The following is a 22,596-nucleotide window of genomic DNA, read 5'->3' as shown; positions in this document are numbered from 1 at the left end:
CTGGACATTTGGGTAATAATTGTTATGCAAATGACAACACATTGACCCTTTCAGAACCACAATGAATTGAACTTACCTCACAACTTTTGTTAAATGGATGCAATAAAAGCATGCATATAAGAAGTTTTAAAGACCTATAGAGAAAACAAATCTGCGCACCAGTTTTACTCAGATGAGCATAACGGATCTCTGTTCCAACTATTAAAAAACAAGTTAGAATTCAGTTAAAAAATCATTTACAGTAGAAATTAGGACCAGATTTTCAAAATGGCTCTGCACTCATAGAAGTGAGTAGTTTTTCAAGAGGCTTCAGTACCTTGTTCACATATTTAAGTATTAAATTTTTTTTTAGTACGTAATTTTCACTGAGAAAAAATGCCTTCAGTTACTTAAAAGCAATAGGAACCTCTGGCTACTTCATTTAGGTACACAATGGAAGAAGTTGGATAATAAATACTTCTAAACATTGTAAGCCACGTGACTTCAGTTCTCAGACATCCCAAAAATTATGAAATATATATTTCAAATTATATATGAAAATCCACAAGTGTTGCTGGAACCCCTTCTCATCTGAAATGGGTTTAGCACAACCTTTACCTAACTCTATGCCTTCAGCCCAATTTTTCTCCAAAGGTCATATCTAAACTAAACACCACACAAACACACACCACACTACATTTAGGGCATATAAAGGGACCTTTGCACTGTGTTAATCCAAAACAACTTTTAAAGAAAATTCTCTGCGATGACTCATCTCTGGAAAAGTTTACATTAACAAGTTTCTGCCAATTTGCTTAGTTTCCTAATTGCTGAAGAGCTGTACTGTGCTTCTACTCAGGACAGAGCTCCTACTTCAGTGAATTCAGACAGGTTTACAATATATAAATATAATGAAAAAACTAGATAAAGCTAATATGCTCAAGTCATGCCTAATACAATAGCAAGTCAAGGCTACTGTCATTCAGAAAAACAAACAAAACAAAACAAAACAAACAAAAAAAACATTTCCAGTGATGGAGTAGAAGGCAAAGGATGTGCTGATAGCCTTTCATAGGTTAACTTGTGACAAAGACCTCTGCTCTTGGCCCTCTGCAATCTAAATACTTCCATTCACAATCATTAAAAGCCAATAAACTATCTTGAATAGGGGTTCACTGCAGCCAGGCTATTATGCAGCAAATAATTCAAAATTAATGGCAACAGAAACAAAGCATTCAAAAGCAAAAATCAGGATACTCAAATGTGAAGGTAAATTGTTTTTTAATCCATTTTCAGAGTCACTTAGTTAATGGAGATGACTATTCATTAAAGTAGAAAAGAAAGAAGTAACAGCACCCAGAGAGCAAAGACTGAAATGAGGACTTTTCACTCCAAGCAGCTGGTTCTCAAAACACATACATTAGGGTAATTTAATATACTACCCCATCCAAGCCCAAACTTTTTACAATTTCCACTGGTTTTGCTACAGATAAGCCACCAAAGTGCCATATCCTCCACAACAGTGCTCACTTGAGGTGCAAAACACATCTCTCAGAAGGGTTGATTTTCTTTCCCCTACATAGCTAAATTCTTTTTCCTCTGGGCCTAATAAGTGAATCCATTTGTTAGTATTTACAGAATAAAAATTAATAGGATTTAAACTTGATAGAGATACGCAAAAAGCTGCTCAAGACAGTAGTCCCCGCGTTCTTTAAGTCTGGGTGAATGGGAAGACCACTGACTCAAAATGCTTCATCTAGACTGTAACAGCCTACATTAAATATGATCTAAAAATACTATATTCAGTTGCCCACATGCCAACTTCCCGAATGTTAAGTGTCTTTTCATATTTAGCACATAAATTTTAATTTTGATTGGCAAGTATGTACAAAACTGCTTGCAAAACTCATTCAAAAGGACACATGCAGTAGATGTGATGCAAGTCTCAATCTTTGCACTGATTAGCTAATTTGAAAATACCTAGCCAGATAATTAATACGCAAAGATCTTTCTAGACAAAAACCTATGAAGTGAGAGCACTTACCTGTCTGAAGGCCAGGATATGAAGCAAGACTCACTATATATACCCATTATAGCACTATTTCTACAAGACTTGCATTATACTAGCCATTACAAGTCTATTGTAAATACCACTGCTGTCACGAAATGTGAGCAGGGTAGGCATCCTTGTAGAAGCACAGCAAAAATAATTACAATAAAGCACAAAGGCTGCTTCTGTCATGTTTGTCTTTTTGTAAGCCCATAGTATGCCTATACATTTAATGTAATTATGCATATTGCTTTATTTTTAAATTACAGATTTTATCCATCCATAGTAGACAATTTTTCAGTACTAAGAACTCAAGACGTGACTGTTCCTGAAGCTCTTAACACTAAAGACAGGAAAGATGTTATTTTTCCATCTCTTTCAAAAAGACATTTAAAAAAAAAACTCATGGAAGATAACCCTCTTTCTAAATGCAAGGACCATATCCTGCTTACCAAATCCATACAAGCTCTTGCAAAGACCTATGGTATTAACCACTAGGAGTCTATGAGGGATTTGGCTTACTTTTAGAAAAAAATAAAAAGAGTTATTACCATATAAGACAGTACTTCTTCATGGTTGAATAGTAAAAGCTGTAATATAAATCTTGAAGAGAGCTGCATGGGGTATGAGGAGAAAAAAGGGAGAGATGAAAAATAAGGATTTAGTTGTGGTATACTGACAGACTTTAGAGTCACCGAGAAGCACAAATAAAACTATGGGAATAGCTTAAACTTGTAACAAGTTTATAGAGCACAAAATAAAATTTTTCATTCTACTACACAGCTCGTCTATAAAGGTTTTATGTGATTTTCAATAGAGAAGTTATGAAATGAACCAGCCCTGTACTAGGAACTAACAAAGTACACTTTATGTTCATTCCCACTCTTTAGCACCAAGACACTGACCAGAAAACATATTAAAAACAAATATATTTTATTATATGGCAGGTGTCAAATTACTTAAATATTTATAGGTCAAAGTTTACTAAAAACAAAGCAGCATTAATTATTATTTTAATTGTAGAAATTATCTCCAAGGCAATCTCTTTAAATTACTGACAACCATGCCCTGGCCTGCAGAATACATCTAGAGCAATCACTTTGAAAAATCAACAGTAGGAAATCTTCTTGGTTCATTGGTGCTGATTAAAGTTTTCCACCACTGCAGCACACAAAGAACAATCCAATTAACCAACTACTTATATTGACCTTAAAAAGAAACAGAACAAGAATTATGTCATGCTTCTAGGAAAAAAAAAAAAAAAATCCCCATTACAGTTTTCAAAAAAAAAAAAAAATCTTGTCTTAGCTTAGGTGCTGTAACTGCTTATATCTAAGTCAAACTGCTTTGTACAAAATAAAAGAGCAGTAACTGTCCCCTATACATGCCACCAAGACTAGGACAGCTGATTAATTTCTTCTGTTAGAGAAGATGAAAAGAAGGAGGAAAAAAGAAAACGCACACTAAGAAAAAAAAATAAATGCCAAAAACCACCAGCACCAGCCTCTTTTTGCTACCAGTAGTGTCGCTGGCCTCTCACTGCCTTCGAATAAGAAGGTAAATAACATACTTTCAGAAAAAAAAAAAAAAAAAGATAATGCCTACAGGATCAACAGCTATAAGTAATTTGCTTCTCATCTCTGCATAATAAAAATTCATGCTTGGGTCTACTGAGACTCCACAGTGGAACTCACCAAAAAACAACAGGAAAGTATACTGCCGTAACAACCTAGGGTGCTTACCAGGAGCTACTTTTTTAAAACAAACTAGACGAGGATACAAAAACATGGGTTTGACTGGACAGATGACTCCAAACGGGATATCTATATAGCCATTTTTTCCACTTCTCAAGTAAAAGTTGCATGAGCCTGAACCCACAACTACCATGAGCTCTGACAGTGCTAAAGAAAAGTTTCCCCCCTGTGAAACAAAAAAAAAGAGCAAATATACAAACTCTCAGTCTCCAAGGCTGGGAAGCTGGGAAGACCTCAAAAAAAAAAAAAAAAGGCCACGTGAAGTTCAGCTAGGCAGGAATTAATACCATCATAACAAGAATTTGCCAAGCACAAGATAAACCAAGGAGTCAACATTTACCTCTGAAATCTCTAAGCAGAAGCTAGGACACATAAAGTAAGTACATGGTGGAATTAAAATGCCTTTCACTCCCTTGTTGAAATTCTTATAAAAATATATTTCCAGACACTGTTCAAAGAATACACCTAATGATAGTATTTATGATACTAGTATATAACATATCATGTATATAAATATATATAATTGCTTCTGAGCTGGCTTATGAAAGTAGTTCCCAACATGCTACACTAGTGTATATGTTCTAAAGAAGTAATTTCAGACTGTGACTATGTGTATTCTAACAAAACCAGTATGAAAACTTCAACCCATATGTAGTGTACCATAGGAATATATGCTTTGGTCCCCAAGGATAAACATTAAAAAAATAACTCCCATGTTCAAATAAATTTTTACATATCTTAAAGCTAAAAAAGAAAACTGCATGAATTAGAGACATAGCACAAGAGATGTTAAATGGAAATTCATATTAATGTATTTTACTACAGTTGGAGAGGAAAGGTCTTCTGATGCCATCGCAGACAATAATCGAAGAAAGAGATAAAGCAGGCCTTTCAGTTAAAAAAAAAAAATTCAGTTCCTAAGATAGACATCACCTACTTTGCGTTCACAGAAGTCTTTGTAGATAATTCAATATAGGCCAGCTGTGTATGAGCACAATAATTTGACAAAATAATTTGGCAAGAGCCAAACTCAAACTGTCTGCCGAGAAACACTATTTTATGTGAAGAAGCATATACATCTACAATACAGAAGATATAATAAAAACAACCGTCTCTAGCACTGGGAAGCGTTCAAGATTAGGAAAGCAACACCTAACAAATATTTCTAATATTTTCCTTTCTATGTATTTCCAATTCTGTACTCTCTATGGATCATGTACAACAATGTGCACAACTACAATGGATCAATGAAAGGATACTGCTGACAGAAAATATTTTCTCACTTCTTTCCGTACCGGTGTACATAGGGCACTCTTCTCTATTTTGCTATTTTCTTTGTCACTCTCTCCAATTTTATTTACCTGACCTTTATCTATGTTTTACACTGAGTTTTCTGGTTTGGAACAGCTCCATGCTACTTCCTTACCAGTTAACCCCTATTTCTTTTTATATCACAAGCTGTCTCTTCCTTTCTCACACATAAGGATAAATGCTGCTACTTGAAATGTAGCAAGACAGCTCCTGTTGTTTTCACAATATAAACCTATGTCTGTTGGGTTCTGTTAATGAAAACACCTCAAGGAAGCATGAAAGATTTTAAGAAAACCAGTAGTGGGCCTCTATTATCAAAAGCAACCAAAAGCCAAACGTCTATCGGCACAATACAGCTGTGCCTGTTTTTTGCTGGACTGAGATTATTCAAATCTCTGAGTGTTGTGCTTACTATTGGTATATCCTGAATACAGAATTCAAAACATGATACAAAAAGCATTTTTTTTTTAGAGCTCTGAAGTTATTAGGCTGTGCTCTGTAAAACTTGGCATATACTAATAAGTAAATCTCACGCTGTTAGATGATGACCACTCCTTTGTTTCTGCAGCTCCCACTCGATGGATTATGCACTCAATCAATCCAAATGGCTCCCACTAAGACAAACCAGTCTATTGTGTCTATTTAACTCCATGTACACATCCTAAATCTCTGTGCCAAAATCTGTACAATGGTAGGCAAGCAAATACTTTAAATTAAATAAAAACTGTTCAGATTCTTCTCCACAAACCCCCAATGTGAAGAGTTGTATTTAATTAAATGTACAAATCATTACCTAAAAACATGTATATTTACTGGGTAAAAAAATAAATAATTTATATATACATACATATACATATATATATATGTATATATATATATAAAACCATGGAACGTCTCTGCCTCTTTTCAAGACATCCTGTACTAGATTCCCAAAACAGCTGTAGACCAAGGGAAGAGGAGGATGGGAGGGGAAGGGTTGATTTTGACCTATTTAACACAGAATAAGCCAAGACATTGAAAACCGCCACATAACCAACATTATCCACAGAAATATTCATGTCTTATCTGGATGGATGAAATGTACAACATATTTGCAATCTTCAGCTGCTTCTGAAAAAAGTTATTTTAGTACTACCTAATGAACCTGCACCATTTTCTTCCAGCAATTTATGTGTGAACTGTTTGGAGGGAGTGGGAGAAAACGAAGATGAAGGACTGCCTTGGTCACTGTGTTGTCAACTGGACTGCTCAACAGCTAACTATGGAGATGAAGATGGGGAAATGTGGCAACCCAGCTGGCATTAGTTATTTAAAAAAAAAAAAAAAGACAAGCTCCCTAGAGGCATTGTTTTTACAATGAATGTTTATTATGAAGGAAAAGGAAGCTAAGAAGAAACAATCAAGTAAAGTAACAAACACCTGGAAAGTCTCTTGAGAATATTGTTATCACCAGTGATAGGACCCACGGAAACAGTGTTAAGCTGAGGCAGGGGAAGTTTAGGCTGGACATCAGGAAGAGGTTCTTCACCGAGAGGGTGGTTGCACACTGGAACAGGCTCCCCAGTGAAGCAGTCACTGCACCAAGCCTGCCTGAATTTAAGAAGCAATTGGACTGTGCATTTAGTCACATGGTCTAAACTTTTGGGTAGACCTGTGCGGTTCCAGGAGTTGGACTTGATGATCCTTATGGGTCCCTTCCAACTCAGGATATTCTATGATTCTATTGCATTAGACTCACTGCAATATATCTAATCTCACATAAAATCAAAATAATTAACATAGGAAAATACTTTCAGTTTAAATAGCTTTCACACCTGTCCATGTTGGTTTTCTACAGTCACCTGAATAAAATAAACTTAAAGAAAATCTACAGTGTAACCAGCCTAAAGCATATGCTCGACAAGTGCACGGCCTGGTCCAAAGAGGTGAGTGGAGTTAGCCATAGTCTATACTGTACTACATAGAGTCGTTACCTGATGTATATTATTTCCTCACAAAATGCAAGGACTGAGTATGAATAGCCATGACACCTGTTGACAGCCAAATATGCCTGAAGCTCTCACTTTCCTCACATTCATTGTGTTCTGCATTATGTTCAGAAGTACCATTACTTAAAAACTATTTTTGAAAAGTAAGATAAATGCCAGTTCAACTTTCTGTCTACAAAAGGTTAAACAAGCAAACAGCTTACAGATTTAACTCTATTGCATACAAAAAGGTTTTGGAATGCAACCCTAAAACCTGTTACACTGTGAGCTGGTCATAATGAGAAATATTCATCAGCTCTATAAGAACTCAAAGTCTAAAAGCATCCCTAGCATACCTTTAATTTCTGTAACGGTTGTTCTAAGTTCTCCTGTTCAACAAAGTAAAAGCTTTATGATATTTCATGATACTGAAGACAAGCCTTCTGCTCACACAGAATGTGACAGGACTGGAAGAGAAATGGAAGGCTGGTAATTTTAAAGTAAGTTAACATCAGAATTAACAGAAATGAGCTCAAGCCAAATAACAGTCATTGTTTAGTCTCACCTCAAAGCAAAAATTTGATATCGTTAATGTTAATACATGACCCCAGACAATGATTTTCATTTATCTTAAGTCAATGGTGTTTACCATGACTACACAGTGAACAACAGCAAGCCCACTGCTCAGAAAACAGGCCCATAAATCCAAAAGATTATTTCCATGTGTGTCTCTCTCTGTCATTATTTCAAAAGGTTTTGTATCTAAAAATTACAGCTAGTATTCAATGGTATTCCTTTTGGTTTCTGCCAAAATCAAGGCCAAATTCTGGTGACTTTGCAATGAACAAGTTAAGGCCTTGTAAGCCAAGTGTTTTGTTCTCTGCTTGAATGCCTCTCTTCCCATTTACTTCAGGCCTATCAGGATATATTAATATTTGTGTACAGTTCATTGCTAAATGAACTGTTACATGTTATATTTAAGCAGATTAAGAAAATAATCGTGGTTTGGAATCTCTTCTGAAGCTGTAAAATGAAAGAAAAAAGCTGGAAAATTAATGGCTGGTTTTAAGAAGCAGGTATCATCTTCGAGTAATTTAAGACTTTAGACAAACGTGTAACAAAATGAACTATACATGACCCCCCAGCAGTTTTACAGACAGTCTGAAAAAACTTCTCACAAAGGTCAAACGTTTCATTATAGACATAAACTGACTTCAGAATACTAAAAATAATACGCAGTTTTATAGTCAGTCTACGGGCAGCGTATCACAGTACTGCAATATGCTATCACCTTTAACTGGAGACCAAATTTCTGGAAATCACTGAAACATTCTCTCTTTATCTAAACAAGAAAATATTTTGCACTACCTTCCACTTTGGAAGGGGTGAGATGTAATACAGACCTAGCAGACTGCAGTTCCATCAAGAAAACCCTCAGCATTCCCACACTGCTCCTAGCAGCCTAAGAAGTAACTATGTTCATCTCTCTCCTTTCCAGATTAGTTTTAATGAAAACTCTTTTAAAATACAAGACAATTTTCTTTCTTTGCTCTTAAAGCTCTGGAAGGGAGAATACTAAATACTAAAATAGGTCCTAAATACTAAATAGGTCCTAAATAAACAGTTTAGCGTAAACAAAGTTTAGAAGCCCATTTTAGTCCCTTACTTTACAAGTGGTGTTGCTCAGTGTGAGATTATTCAGCATTTTCCTGGCATCTTGAAAGAACAGCATCAAGTTCTCTGTCACTGAGACCTCACAACACAGCTACCATTAAGGTCATCCACAGATTAGGCCCAGGGCTACAGCTTACGTTATGGAAAAACTCCTGTACATCACAGAATGCCCCCAGTTTGAGAACAATGTTGTCAACACTGCTGAGAACACAAACATGCCACTAAGGCATTAAACAAAGTATTTCAGTAGAACAATCACATTAACACAACTGATAAGTTTCAAAATATTATTTCCAAACGCATCATTACAATTGCAGCAGTATCCCAAAAATCCCATTTCTGTTTAGAAAGATGTTTCTTTACAATTAGTTCAAAATAACTGAAAGGTTCTTTCAAACAAACTTCTAGAAGTACTAACAAACGTTACATAAAAAACACATTTATTTTGTACCAGTTACTGCTACCATGCTTCAGCATCTTCTTGTCTTTTGGGTGTAAACCCTCAAGAGTCTAAGGCAAGTTTTGTCCTTAAAATGTTGAGATAACTTCAAAACTTGACCTCAAACATTTCCAATTAATCAAAGTAAATGCTGGACAATTTTAGTCTGAAGCATGAACAGCCTCTTCACTAAGAAGAAGCTGAGACTTGTCTTATTTCATCTGCTCTTCTTTAGTTTCCCACGTAATTAAAGTAAAACACACAAAGCAATTGTCCTATGAGCAACTTCAGCATCTGAGCACAGATGGTTGAAACTATTCAGATAAGAGAGATAAACATCTTGAAAACTAAACACATAAACTTCTTTCACTCAGCCATGACCATGAATACTGCAACAAGCTACAGAAAAAATGGTGCTTTGGTTACACACAGAAGTAAAATCTGCCTTTTATTATTATTATTATTTGAAAGCGTCCTGGTCAGACAAAACAGCAAACTATTTGTAATGCTTACATAAAAGGGGTGTGTTATGCCTACAGATGACAGCGCGGGGGTGGCGAGAAACAAATGCAGAGGTCAGCTTTTTTTTTTCCTCGCCCGGAGGCGAGGAGGGGAGACCGCGGAGGGCTGCACGGGAGCGCGCCGAGGCGCGGGGGCTGGCGGCGGCGGCGTGCGGCGGGGGCGCGCGGCCGGCAGGGGGCGCTCTTGGTCGCGGCAAGGCGCGGGCACAGCCCCGGGAGCTGCCGCAGCCGGGCGGCACCGGGGCGCCCGCCTCCCCCAGCCCCATAGGTGGTAGGGGGCGCTCTGGGGGTTTAAGGGGGGGGGGGGGGGGGGCGCGGGTACACACACGACGCCCCCCTCCTGGAACTCCGGAGGCTGCGCCGGGTCCCCCGGAGGCCGCGGGCAGCGCTCCGCCTCGGAGGAGGTGGGGGGATGCGAGAGCCCCCCCCGCGGAAAGCAAGCAGCCCCCAGCCCCTAAGTACTCACCATATTGACTTCTGACACCATATCTATACTGGCAATGTCTATGTTCATGCCAACGGCCACTGGGGGACCTGCAAACCGACAAGATGGTCCGCAATGTGATCGCGAAGAACTTAACTCATTCTTACCAGAGTTACAAGGGACCAAGGCATGGCAAAAAACGAAACGAGGATTACGAACACGAAGAAGAAAAAGCCAGGAGGATGACAGCGAGGTGCGGTGTGTGTGTGCCCCCCCCCCACCCCGTGTCCCCCCTCCCCTGCCCCCAAAGGAAAGCAGCCTGCCCCTATCCGCGGGGAGCGCCGGGTTCAGCTTTTATATAACGCGCACACGTGCGGGCAGCTGGGCTGCGTGGGGGGACCGGGGGGGACGTGGGGGGACCCGAGGGCTCCCCCCCCCGCCGCGCCCCGGCAAGCGCCGCTCCGCCACCGGCCGCCACGCTCAGCCCGGGACGGGGCGGCCCCGGGGGCTGCGAGTGCCCGGCCCGGGGGGGAAGACAGCCCCCAGCGGCCTCCTCCGAAAGGACTAAATGGCCGGAGAAGGCAAATAGTGGGAAGGGGGGGCGCGCAGGGGGTTAAATGCCGTTTGGGTAACAGCGAGCAGCGCAGCTTGTACTCAAAAATAGTAACCGCGGTCACAGGCACGTTAGGCTCTGAGGAGCCAACGCTGGGTAAACTTGAGGGGTTTGCATCTCGAGAAAGCCAGGTAAAGGCGGGCTGAATTACAGGTTAATTAATTGTCAGCGCACACACACAATGAGGGACCAGTTCTAAATGTGCAAGACGTGTAAATGATCGCATTAAGAGCGCCCTATGCTAAGAAAATCGAGTACCAATTGGCTTAACTTTGGATCTGCTTGAGAAAACGGCATCACACATGCTCCAGAGCAACAGCATCCACAGCATGCTTCAAAATCACGCACAGGAAGGTACAGCAGCCCAGATATGTAACGTCTCCTAGTCAAAAGCTGTCAAATTACCTCCAAAATCTGGCCTCAAGCGAATGTCATAGCCCTTCAGCAGTCTATCCACGGTCTCTTTTACCAGTGACATATTACTAGGGTCATTGACACTAAAGAAAAAGAGAATAATTATACATCATTTCTTATTTCTCAGACCCCAGCCGTACATTCCCCTTAGCAGTAACATGCAGAGCAATTCAAAGTAAAGCGAAAGAGATACGTTCATCACTCACCTCTGGGCGCACACCACGGCAATTATTAAAGGGAAGGACCAAATCCCAAAGTAACCCTTCTTCCGGACTCTCAGCATCCCTTTAGCTTTTGATATGATTTAGGGTTTCAGTGAAGAGGAGATCCAACTTATTCTGGCCAGTGCAGTAATTCTAATGTGAGGCGCATGCGCACGGCGTACCACAACATCAAAAGGAGCAGTGGTTGCTGCTGGAGATGGAGCAAATTTCCTTGCAAAAAAAAAAAAAAAAAAATTAAAGGGGAAGAAGGAAATGCATTATTTAAAAAAAAAAAAAAGTCATGCACAGGAGGCTCGAGTATATTTTTGTTGTCCTTTTTGTTAGCAGAGAATATAAATCCCAGCAAGCAGCGAAGTTTTAGGAGTTGTGCAGGGCACAGCGGCTTTGTAACCCAGTTTAAAAGGGGGGTGGGGGCTGGACGGGCTGGGATTTGACACGGAGGGGGGAAAGGTTAGAAAAGGGAATGCACCGGGTACGTACGGCGCCAGGGGCAGGTGGGCAGCCTAACTTTTCGTCCCTGGAAAAACCCGCCTGAGGAGCTGCGAGGTGCGGACAAAGGAGACGGAGCTTGCAACGGGGGCGGGCGGAGGGGGAGGAGGGGAGATGGGCGCCTACAGGATTTCTCACGAAAAAAGGGAGGAAAAAAAAAAAAGCAAGCGATGACGAATAGTTTATTGTAAAAGGGGATTAGGCTGCTTCCTGCCTTACTGTGCTGCCAGGCTCTGGTCCTGGGGTAGAGGCACTGGGGCGGGAGAGGGGCTCCGGCTGCTGCCGCCAGCTCCCCCCGGTCTCTCAGTGCCGCCCGCCCGGCCCCGCTCCCCCCGGCCGGCTCGGCGAGCGCAGTCTCCGTACCTCAGCCCGTGGTTAACCTCGGGTTGCGAGGTCCTCAGGTAGAGAGAAGCCTGACCGGGGAAAGGGAAAAAAAACAACGCCCCGAAAGGGAATCAAGCGTTCAGTGGGCACAGAGACCCGGTGCAGGTTCGCAAGCCAGCCCCCTTACCTTCGTGGGTGAGCCACCCGAGCTCTCTAAATGCAGCGTGTGATCCAATTAATGCCTCAGAAGAAACCAGAGACGAGTAGAAAGCTGATTTGGGGATGCTTTGAGTGACATTTAAATCCTGAGCAGTAAAGGAGAGACAGAAAGAAGAGAAATAAAAAAAAGAAAAAGAAAAAAAGCACCACCCAAAACGAACCAAAACAAAAAAACGAGCACAAACAGCGGATTTCAAGAATTCCTCGCCAATCTGCCTTGTGCTCACAGCACCTTTTACACCTCCTCCTTCTCCTGCTGCTGCTGCTGCCGCCCAGAGCCGCCCGGCGCTGCCGGAGCGATCGGCGCTGGGCGTGCACACGGCCGGGCCGGGCCCGGGACCACCGGGGGCGTCAATTACCAAAAGAAATCTTTAACTAGCTGCAGGAGGGGGGAGGAGAAGAGGGAAAAAATGCAGCGGGGGGAGGGACGAGGGTGAGGTGAGGTGAGGTGAGGGAGCTCCGGAGAGCCGCTGCGCCCCCAGCCCAACGCGGTCCCGCACGCCACGTACCCGGCCCCACGGCCACGCGCGGACTCGACGGCAGGCGTGGGGCTGGGGGGGGCTGCCCGGAGAGGAAGAAGAGGAGGGGGGAGGAGGGGGAGGAGGGGGAGGAGGTGTCCCTCGAAGGACGGACTGGTTGCGGGGGCGGTGGGACGCTGTCTCCCCTGGGGAAACCACAGGGAACCGAAGCCGGCGCGGCGAAGAGTCGGTCCCCGGCAGCAGGCGGCCATTTCGCGCAGCCCGGCGCCTGGCGTGCCCGGCCCCGCAGCACCCCCCTGCCGCCTAGCCGGGACCCTCGGGCAGCCCACCGGGACCCTGGGGAGCCCACCGCGATCCACCGGAGCCGTGGGGAGTCTAGGGGCGCGTCCCGCCGGCGGAACCGCTCCCCCGGCCCGGCCACAGGCGCAGGTGCCACAGGCACGAAGGAGCCGTATCCCCACCCTCCCCGACACTGCCTTAAAGCCCCACCTTGCGCCGCCGAGAGCAAGTGTCGGGTCGGTTTTCTGCTTGCAGGGGAAAAGGGAGCTTCCTTAGGGCTGCTGGAGCGGGGGGGAGGGATTCACTGGGGCATTCTCACTTTCCTCTCCCATTTGAAAACCATGACAATTACATACTTTTCCAAATGAAACAGACAAGACCTGGTGTGTGTGTGTGTGCGCGGGCTAAATATAAAAATTCCCCTGAGTGTATTTAGATAGAGCCCAACTGCAAGGGACGAAGCACGAACGGGTGCGCGGCTGCCCGAGGCAGGAGCCGCCCCCGCCCCGCTGCCGCACGGAGCCGCCCCCGGCCACCGCTGGAGGTTTCGGCTCTCACGATGCTGGGCTACTTCTCTCAGTCCTCCTGAAATACAGCCCCGAAGGAAGATGGTGGATACCCCGTGCGGTGAATCAGGTTGCTTTATGTGCATAACAGGCAATTTTTTTCCCCTTCTGCAATCATACGGCAGGACGGAGGGCTCAAGGTAAAGCACGTTGGTCTCGCACTGTGAAACTCACCCGCGGGTGCTAACATGGGACCACATCTAGCGCTGCCCATCCCTCAACTGGTTCCAAGCCTCAGCTACTAATTGCCTTTACACCACAGAACTGGTGCGTTCACCGTGTCTGAACGTGAACCAGCTTCAAACCAGAGCCCGAGAGCTGGCAACAGTCAGTGCTAGGGCGATAGGACTTATGTAGATCTTAACGTAACATCGGGGCTAGAAAAGAACCGTCTGTCCCTAGGAGTGCTAGCCTAGCGCACACAACGAATTTGAGAATTCAGTGTATCCAGCATTTGGTCCCCGTGTATGCACGGATACTGAGGGAACGTTTGTTCTGCCCTAGGACACCCCTGTGCAGGGAAACCTGCTCTCAGGCTGGCTGCTCCAATAAACAGGCACGGAGCATCCCTCAGCCAAATGCAGTGCATATGGATATAATGGTGCACTCCATGTGGAAGAGAGAGTGTATATCCTTTTTTTTTTTTTTTTTTTAAGTTTAAAGCTTCTGTTGAGCCACGCTTGGGATGCTCTCCGTAACTTATGATTTTGGCTTGATGTGAATGCCGCCCTGTCTACATGGGTCTATACCAGTAAAACATCCTACCACCATGCCAGTCCTTGTGTGCCTAGACAAGCCTATGTGATAGAGATATCATCATTAAGTATTGGCACAGAGTACAAAGTCATACAATACTCTACCTTTTGAAAACTGTTTAATGATTTCCTATACGCTTTTCACAGTACCACTTTTTGTCTGACCATGAGTTCTGGTCTATCTCAAATTCAAAATTTCAAAATTAAAATTTCTTAGCACCTTCATTATTAAAAAATTTTCAGCACCCTCAGAATCTCCATCTTATTTTAAGCAACTTGTCAAATAAATGGTTTCCTCTTTCTCACTTGTGTCTGTGTGTTTGCTTGAAAAGGGAAGGAAATGACTGGTGTGAACAACAGTATTGGCAAGATACAGAACCATTTGTGTAACATATTTAAGGATTGCTAAGATTTGGGGTGTCTTACAATGAAGAAACAACCTGGTTCCTGGTTGGATATGATAATTACTTTTAGCTCTAAAATTATTATGAGATTACAAGTACTACAGAGATAACAGAGAAACCAAAAATTTGGATGCCAATTGCAGATCATTGTGATTCTTAGCTTTCAGCTTTGAAGAGTGCAAAATAATACCCAGATAACATTAAAACACGCTAAAGTAATAGTCCACTATTGTTGCTGGCCATTGTGTGACACTGGGTAAGAAATGGGCTATAGGCAATGTCATACTTTGTTTCTCTTGTCAACCCTTGACTGTAGCAATATATTCCTGTCACCATGAGCAATATCCCAGGCCACGTACCAAGAACTGCTCTGAAGTGATTTTAAAATACTTTACAGTAAATGTATAGATTTTGCAAAATATACTTTCAGATGGGATAAGAATTTCCAGACAGGTTCTCAAGTGAGCCAGTCACTCCAGTCCTTAGACATAAAAAATGCTGCTGATTTATGCTAGCCCAGGAACTGCATCTCTGTACCATGAGTAATGTGAACAACCCCTCTTTAAAAAGGGGTAAAACCCCACTTTAAAAGAAATCATTTCACTGCATCTCAACAGGTAGGTATGCATACTGTTCTTTGGAAGTAATGTTTCCTGAGTTCTTGAGCATTTGGTAAGATGCAGTAATACTGGAAACACTCTGTTGAGAGTTGTTTCCATCTATAATTTTATTCTATAATTTTCAGCAGAATCCTTGTAATAATTTACTTTGATGCATCTTCTATTTCCAATTTTCTATTTCCAAACTCCCGAACAAAGTTTGAATGTACTCCCATCTTGGTTTCACTTGTCCTTTTAGGTGGTCAGATCTATGTCAGCATCCATGCACCATACACCATCCTGTTTGCAATCAGCCCATCAGTATAGACATTGACATTACAACACATGCACAGAAACAAATGATTCATGGAGATGCACCTTGATTCTACTCTTCACGGCCAATGGAATTTGGTTTTGTGTAGTGAAAATCATCTGGGATTTCCAGATTCGTATTAGCTTTGAATACTGTATATCTAGAAATCTCCAAAGTGGTAAAGCAACCAACAAAGGCAATAGTGTATGACCTGCCAATTTTGGCCCTTAAAAACAGGTGAAATCATCAGTACTGTACAGAAACTGAGTGTGATAAATTGCTTAGGAAATAAGTATCACTTGATACAGTGAGAATTTCATTTAATTGTGAGAGGAGAGCAAACGAGAGGGGCAAGTAACAGTCTCTATTTGGTTTACATCTTTATGTAGGACTTCATTTACTGGGGTTCAGATTTGTTCATTCTGTGACTCATTGCATGGTGTCCCCATAGGGTTAAAGGGTTAAAGACACTACAGATAAGAACTTAACCGAGCTCATGACCCAGATAGCATTTTCTGAATCAAATAACTGTTATATCTTTTAATAAAAATATAGCCTCTTATTTTTTGTATAGCCTGGGATCAATATACCTTACATGTATATTGAAGAAAGTCTTTTAATGTGAAATCAAAGTACAGATTCAAAAATGGAAGTAAAAGGTTGTATGAGACATCCACAAGTGCTTTGATTGAAGGCAATTGTCAGCAACTCAGTGGGGACTGGAATGAAATACAAAATGTGCAGCACCTGGAATTATGATGGAATGAAATCTACAGTCCTCATATGAGGCACCACAAAAATCCCCATTTCCTTCAAAGTGGAGCAATAAATTAGTTTAACAGTTACATAGACAACAATTTTTGAATTCCTCAATTTTGGTTACATTGGCATTTATATAGCTAGGAAATATCTACAGTATACACATTCTTTGACAAGAAAGCAGAGCAGGGCATGAGGGATGACTGCCTAGGTTAAGGATAGTAAAACATTTAAAAGGCTGCACAAAATGCAGACCAAGATTATGTCACTCTGTGAGTCTAAATCTCCTCCACTCTGTTCTCGTAAGATTCAGCCCTGAAAGCAGATTGCAGAAACCTGTTATTAAATTAATGGAGTGGCATTTGTCTGCATCAATTGATTGCAGGATTTGGTCTTCATTTCTAAGCCCTCTTGAACAGAGTTGACTTCAGAATTTGTTGTTGTTGAATAATACATTCCAGAATATTGTTAAAAACAATATCTGAGGGTTCTAGAGCTTTTAGGTTAGAAGCTTTTGCTGAAAAATGAAAACTATTTTATTTTCAAAGCCATTTAAGCTTCTAAAACCAATTTTGGGTCTGGTTAAAAAAGAAGTATGCAGGTTTTAAGACTAAATAGAGATCTACATAGTTCCAGATGGATTTTCTTAGCAAGGACAGCCTCGCTAGTTCAGAAAATTCCTCCCCATTATGGCCATCACCTTAACCAGTTAAGGGGATGACACTAGAAAAAAAAAAAAAAAGCAAGAACTGAGACAGGAAAAGTAGTGAAGTGGAAGAGAAAAAAATAGCAGAGGCAAGGGTTATGCTCCAACACAATGAAATATGAAGAAAGGAGAGCCATTTATTTAAAAGGGAGGCCAGGGGAAGAAAAAAATTACCTGCTCATTTAAAGTAACATTTAAAATGTGAAACAGTGCTTCTATCTCAGGAATCAAACACAGCTCTTACATGAGTTCTTTATTCTCTGGACAAAGGGAGACTACTGAAGTGATCATTGAGACTCCTGAGCTCTGTGATATCAACTACCAAATATGTTTTGATCCAGATTGAGACTTTAAAATGTATTTTATTTTCCTGTAAATAACTAAACTTCACAGGAGACTTTTAATCTAATTTGCCATTTGTAGTTGTAAGAGATTTCACATTAAAAATGTCTTAATAAATGTAAACAAAACCCAAAGAAACCAACTGTGACCAGCATATGACAGCTGAAGCATAATCAGTGGATCAATTTTAAAAATGCAAAATATTTTACACGTTTAATTAAAAAGATAATGGTATTATTCAATACATTTTCCAACTCAAACAAGATCCTTATATCATCTGGTAAACAATCATTCTGGTTAAAAACAAAAAAACAGAAACTTAGTGATAGAGTTCAAAGAACTACTATGAATGAACATAAGCAATACTTTAACTGCTCTTCAAGCATTTTTTTTTCTTTAAGAAAACTAGGAGAGTACAGGTTTGTATCTGACTGTACAATGGATTATAGCTGTCCTTTTACTGGTATGCTAGAAAGGGAGATGAATTTGCCGTCTGCAAACACACAGAGCTATTACTTCCAGCCTTCTCTGAGAACAAATGGAGAACACACAGTGCTCCTTATTGTCTTGCACCTTCTTGTTTTCCCACCCCAAATGGCTCAAGCCAATATTCTTCCTTCCCCTCTACCTTAAAACCTTGGCTAGTCCGAGAGTAGAGCATATGTCCTAAAGTGCTGTAATAATCATAAATACATGGTTTGGAGCACATTATGCCCTACTGGTGGTTTCTAACTTTGTGCATACAGGACAAATGTATTATGGAATCAATACTTGGTGTACAAGTGATCTTGCCCCTACTTGCAGATGCTGGAAGACAGAAATTTCACACAAAGATGTTTCTGTTCAGCAGAAAATGAACAGAATAGTTTGTTGAATTGATTTGAGAGTATTTTATAGAACTGCATCGCTTTTCTACAGAAAGGGCATTATTACTTAAATGGTATACCATGGAAATGGACTTAAGGCCAGTCAAGATGGCAATGTGCCTGGCCAGCAAATGCAAATACACTATTTTGACTTGTCAGAAAGAACATTTTAAGATGCAACTTATGTGGGCATATCTAAAGCAGTGCAAATTACTTAAAACCAGATGAGTGAATGAACCTGAAAAGTAGAAGGTGAAAAACAGAACATTAATTTAGTGTGGATTACACAGGTGCTGCAAACATGTCCTAGAAAAATAACATGGGAAAACAATTCAAAAGACCAAGACAAAACAAAGCAAAAATAAAAACAACAAAAAAAAACAAACCACAAGCAAACAAAACCACAACAAAACAACCATAGAATAATCCCTCCTCTCAAGATGCCATACACTGAGCAAAACTTAGCGATACCATCCGTATTTATCACTTTGCATCCAAGGATCTGTCTAAAATATCTCAATGTTTCTGTGGGTAGTTACCATTCATTCTCTTCTCCCACCCCATTTTGTGCTAATACTTGGTAATTTACAAACAACTATGACCTGAAGGAGGTCTCATTAATGCAAATGAGTTACTTTCTATCATATTATGCCAAATCTACAGATGAGATAGATGAAGCTCATGCTGGCTAAGTGCCCAGGCCACTTCCTACTGAAATTAATGGTAAAATCCACATTCAGCTCGGGAGTAGCAACATCAAGACCCATCTTACAAAGCACCAAGTGGCAGAAAACTGGAAGAGTGCCCAAGAGCCCTGATTATCCAATATCTTCCTACCTATATGGTCTATACCACATTTCCAGGGAAATTAAAAGGAAATAAGTTGCAAATTTTATCTAACAAAGTACTAGATGGAAATGAAGTCATCCTCAGATTCTCATGCTTTTTGAGGCTTGATTAAGTAATACTAATCACAGTATTAACTTTGTTCATTTACTCTCAGGTGAGAAAAGGCAGCTGAGTAATACCCATATTTGATGTTACACAGCAAACTAAGTACTGCTCTACATTTAAATAATGTTCATGTCTTAAAATGGCAATTTTTGACATCCTACATCAATGTAAGTCAGGAATAACTCCACAAATTTCACATCATTATAAAAAAAAGCGAAGTTGAATGCAGAATAAGACCTCCTCTGTATAGTGCAATAATTATTCATCTTTATGTATTTAGCTTAACTTTGGTTACAGCTAGCTGTTTAGCTCACTATGAAAAGCCAAGCATGCTTTTCGTAACTTCCACAACAAAGCCTGATAATCTCACTCTGTATGCATGAAAAACTTGTATGTTCAGCAAGTCCCAGAGTTCAGATAGGTCCAGAAAGAGATGGACCTATCTTTCAAATATATTTTCATTTCTGTAGTTACAGTCTGTAAATACTGGTCATTTGTATCACCATAAGGAATCAAGACTCATTTGAGCATATCAAGAAATGAAGGGCTAAAGACCAACTACAAAAAGCTATAAAAGGAAGAGTCCCATTTAATTTTTTTCTTGTTTTGAGTTTGACCAGCTTCTGCTTCCCTGCATTAGTCCCTATTGTGACCTTTTACACTAAATAAAAGATAGAGTTAACATGGTCACAGCCTGTTGTTGAGGTTACAGATGAGAGTTCTCTTTACAGGGCAAGACTGATGGATGTTGCTGTCATATGCACTTGGCATTTTTTTCTGAACCTATCAATTTTCAGATGATGTTGTCCATAGCCCCACAGGGGAACTTGCCATATGCACAGAAGATTTGACCATTATTCCACATATAATTTTGCATGAATAGTGTTTTTTAAGGTTATTACAATATAGTTTTGTATTTCTACATAATATTTTTATTTTAATTTATAATGCCTCTAAAATAAAAGTGATTATTTCACCATTCAGTCTTTGACTTTGTCTTGAGGAAAAAACAGAACAACTTTCTATTTCCTTCTATTTCATCACTTTCAAATACTTTTATGTATTTGCAGGAATGAACTTATCTCTTAGAAGAATGCAAACACTCCAGGCATCATTATGTTTTGAATATTCTCATTAGTAATCCTGCCTTTCTTTTCAGGAAAAGGATTTTAAAGTTCTCTTTCCTATGGCCTATACCAGAAGAGGAAAACGGTGAGCAGGATGACAAATCCTTTTAAAAATACATTAGAACAATAAATACATAAATAACAATCTGCAATGAGAAACCTTAAGGTAAGCTTCAGAGTTTTTTGAGAGAAGGTTTGCACTTTTGAAACAAGACAGGATAAATTTTTCAGTCAGTGCCAAAGACATGTATATAAACATATCTATGAAGAAAATTGTGTCGGTAACAATTGGAGAATATATAGTGTGTTTCCATTATATATGTAAATTAGATATGCATATAACCTGAATCGTGAAAGGAAAAATGCAAAATACAAGTCAAATATTGTTTATTAATATTACCTTTGGCTCTTATTTGCTTAAAACTAATGATGATGACTCTACACATCTAATACAGCATTAAAATATTTTGAAGTCCACACTGATGTTATGTTGTCGTTTTTCACTGCACTGAATGTGTGGTTCAGTATCAATGTGACAACAGGCATCCTGCCTGCCCCCTCCAGCCAAAAACTCCTGACTTTTTTTTCTCCACTAGATAGGCACTGGGTCACTACACAAAGCTTCTGATTCTGTGTACCTGATGGATAACTCTTATACTAAAGTGGTGTATCCTGAGCCAATTTAGCAATATTGCTAAATAAGCTTTGTTCTGTTCTAGTTCAAATGTCAGAACCTAGGATCATGCACATGCTACTACATGAGCCAGGTTATAAGAACACCCCTACAGCTGAAAGCATTTGGTGGTCTTCAGAACAAGTAGGATGATCTATAACAAAGTCTGCTAGGAGAATATCATACCAAATATAAATTAGTTGGATGTCACATCACAACATAAATTGGAAAGACAATTTTGAAAGTAATAAACAATTGCATCTTCGAACAGCTCTTTCTGAAGCATACAGGAGAGTAGGCTATTCTTGACTTTGCCCTAAGTAACTTCCTGAAATAATTCATGTAAATAAGTATGGTTGAAGTAGTACAGAGTAAACATAATCTAATTAAATTTGACATGTTTGTGAGATCAAACTAAAAGATAATATTGTGACATTGAAACTCAGGACCCAGTTACTTTTCAAATGAGTAAGCTACAGCAGTTATGAAGACAATGAAGAAAACTCAATGGAAGCTAAAATCTGTAGGAATCAGCCTGGACACTCTCCTGTTAAACATTTAGTGAGGATATCTGAAAGTGTTTGTATAGCAAAGTAACACTTTCTGAATGGAATTGTCAAAATTAAGGGAGGAAGATTCTAAACAGTGGCTGGCTAGAAGGTTGCAATTCAAATATGATTGCCAAAAATAGGAAGAACAAATTAAGTTTAAAAAAACCTTTGGAATTTTGCAGAATGCATGTGGGAAGTACCCGTATAGATCTTTAAGAGAGACTTTTTTTTTTTTTGGTTTAGTTCTTTAGATACAGTGAATAAGAAATATGTATATTCATATATATATTACATGTATTGTTTAGCTTGGAGAAAAGAAGGCTCAAAATTGTACTTTACAACTACCTTAAAGGAGGTTGTAGGGTGGTGGGGATCGGGCTCTTCTCTCAAACATTAAGTGATAAAATGAGGGGAAATAACTTCAAGTTACACCAGGGGAGGTTTAGGTTGGATATTAGGAGAAGTTTCTTTACAGAAAGGGTTTCGAATAGTTTGCTCAGGGAAGTGGTCGAGTCATTATCCCTGGAGGTCTTGAAGAAATGGGTAGGTGTAGAACTTAGTAACATGGTTTAGTGGTGGACTTCAGTACTAGGTTAAAGGTTGGACTAGATGATCTTAGAGGTCTTTACCAACCTGAGTGATTCTATGATTCCATATAGGAGAGAAAGAAAAAGGAGAGAAAGAAAAGCACTCCCAAAGAAAGAAATATTAAGTATAAGAGCAGTGAATGAAATATGAGGAGCGATCAGATTGTTGTGTGAATAACATGACTTCAATAGTTTTGAAAGAACTGAAGACTGCAGTAGCACGCACTATCAGAC

The 22,596-nt window shown here is 40.3% G+C and overlaps 1 protein-coding gene across 8 annotated transcripts in view; it reads right to left on the bottom strand.

Moving 5' to 3' along the window:
* The window catches only part of GABRB2 (gamma-aminobutyric acid type A receptor subunit beta2), a 172,187-nt gene extending 158,737 nt beyond the window's left edge, over nt 1-13,450 (bottom strand). For 2 of the 8 annotated variants that reach the window (XM_040573385.1, XM_040573393.1), the window contains exons 1-5: nt 12,635-12,998; nt 12,371-12,488; nt 11,353-11,580; nt 11,138-11,229; nt 10,162-10,229 (exon numbers count right to left, since the gene is read on the bottom strand). In XM_040573385.1, the coding sequence (XP_040429319.1) occupies nt 10,162-10,229; nt 11,138-11,229; nt 11,353-11,429 (237 nt within the window). In that variant the 5' untranslated portion in view covers nt 11,430-11,580; nt 12,371-12,488; nt 12,635-12,998. Of the gene's footprint in view, nt 1-10,161; nt 10,230-11,137; nt 11,230-11,352; nt 11,581-11,850; nt 11,989-12,078; nt 12,345-12,370; nt 12,999-13,230; nt 13,250-13,370 lie in introns of those variants that run through there. The other 6 variants (XM_040573388.1, XM_040573390.1, XM_040573389.1 and 3 more) reach the window with 6 other exon arrangements.
* Between the last annotated feature and the right edge of the window lie 9,146 nt (nt 13,451-22,596).

The sequence above is a fragment of the Cygnus olor genome, chromosome 14 (assembly GCF_009769625.2).
Source record: "Cygnus olor isolate bCygOlo1 chromosome 14, bCygOlo1.pri.v2, whole genome shotgun sequence".
Classification (NCBI taxonomy): domain Eukaryota; kingdom Metazoa; phylum Chordata; class Aves; order Anseriformes; family Anatidae; genus Cygnus; species Cygnus olor.
This window is presented reverse-complemented; position numbering and strand designations above follow the sequence as displayed.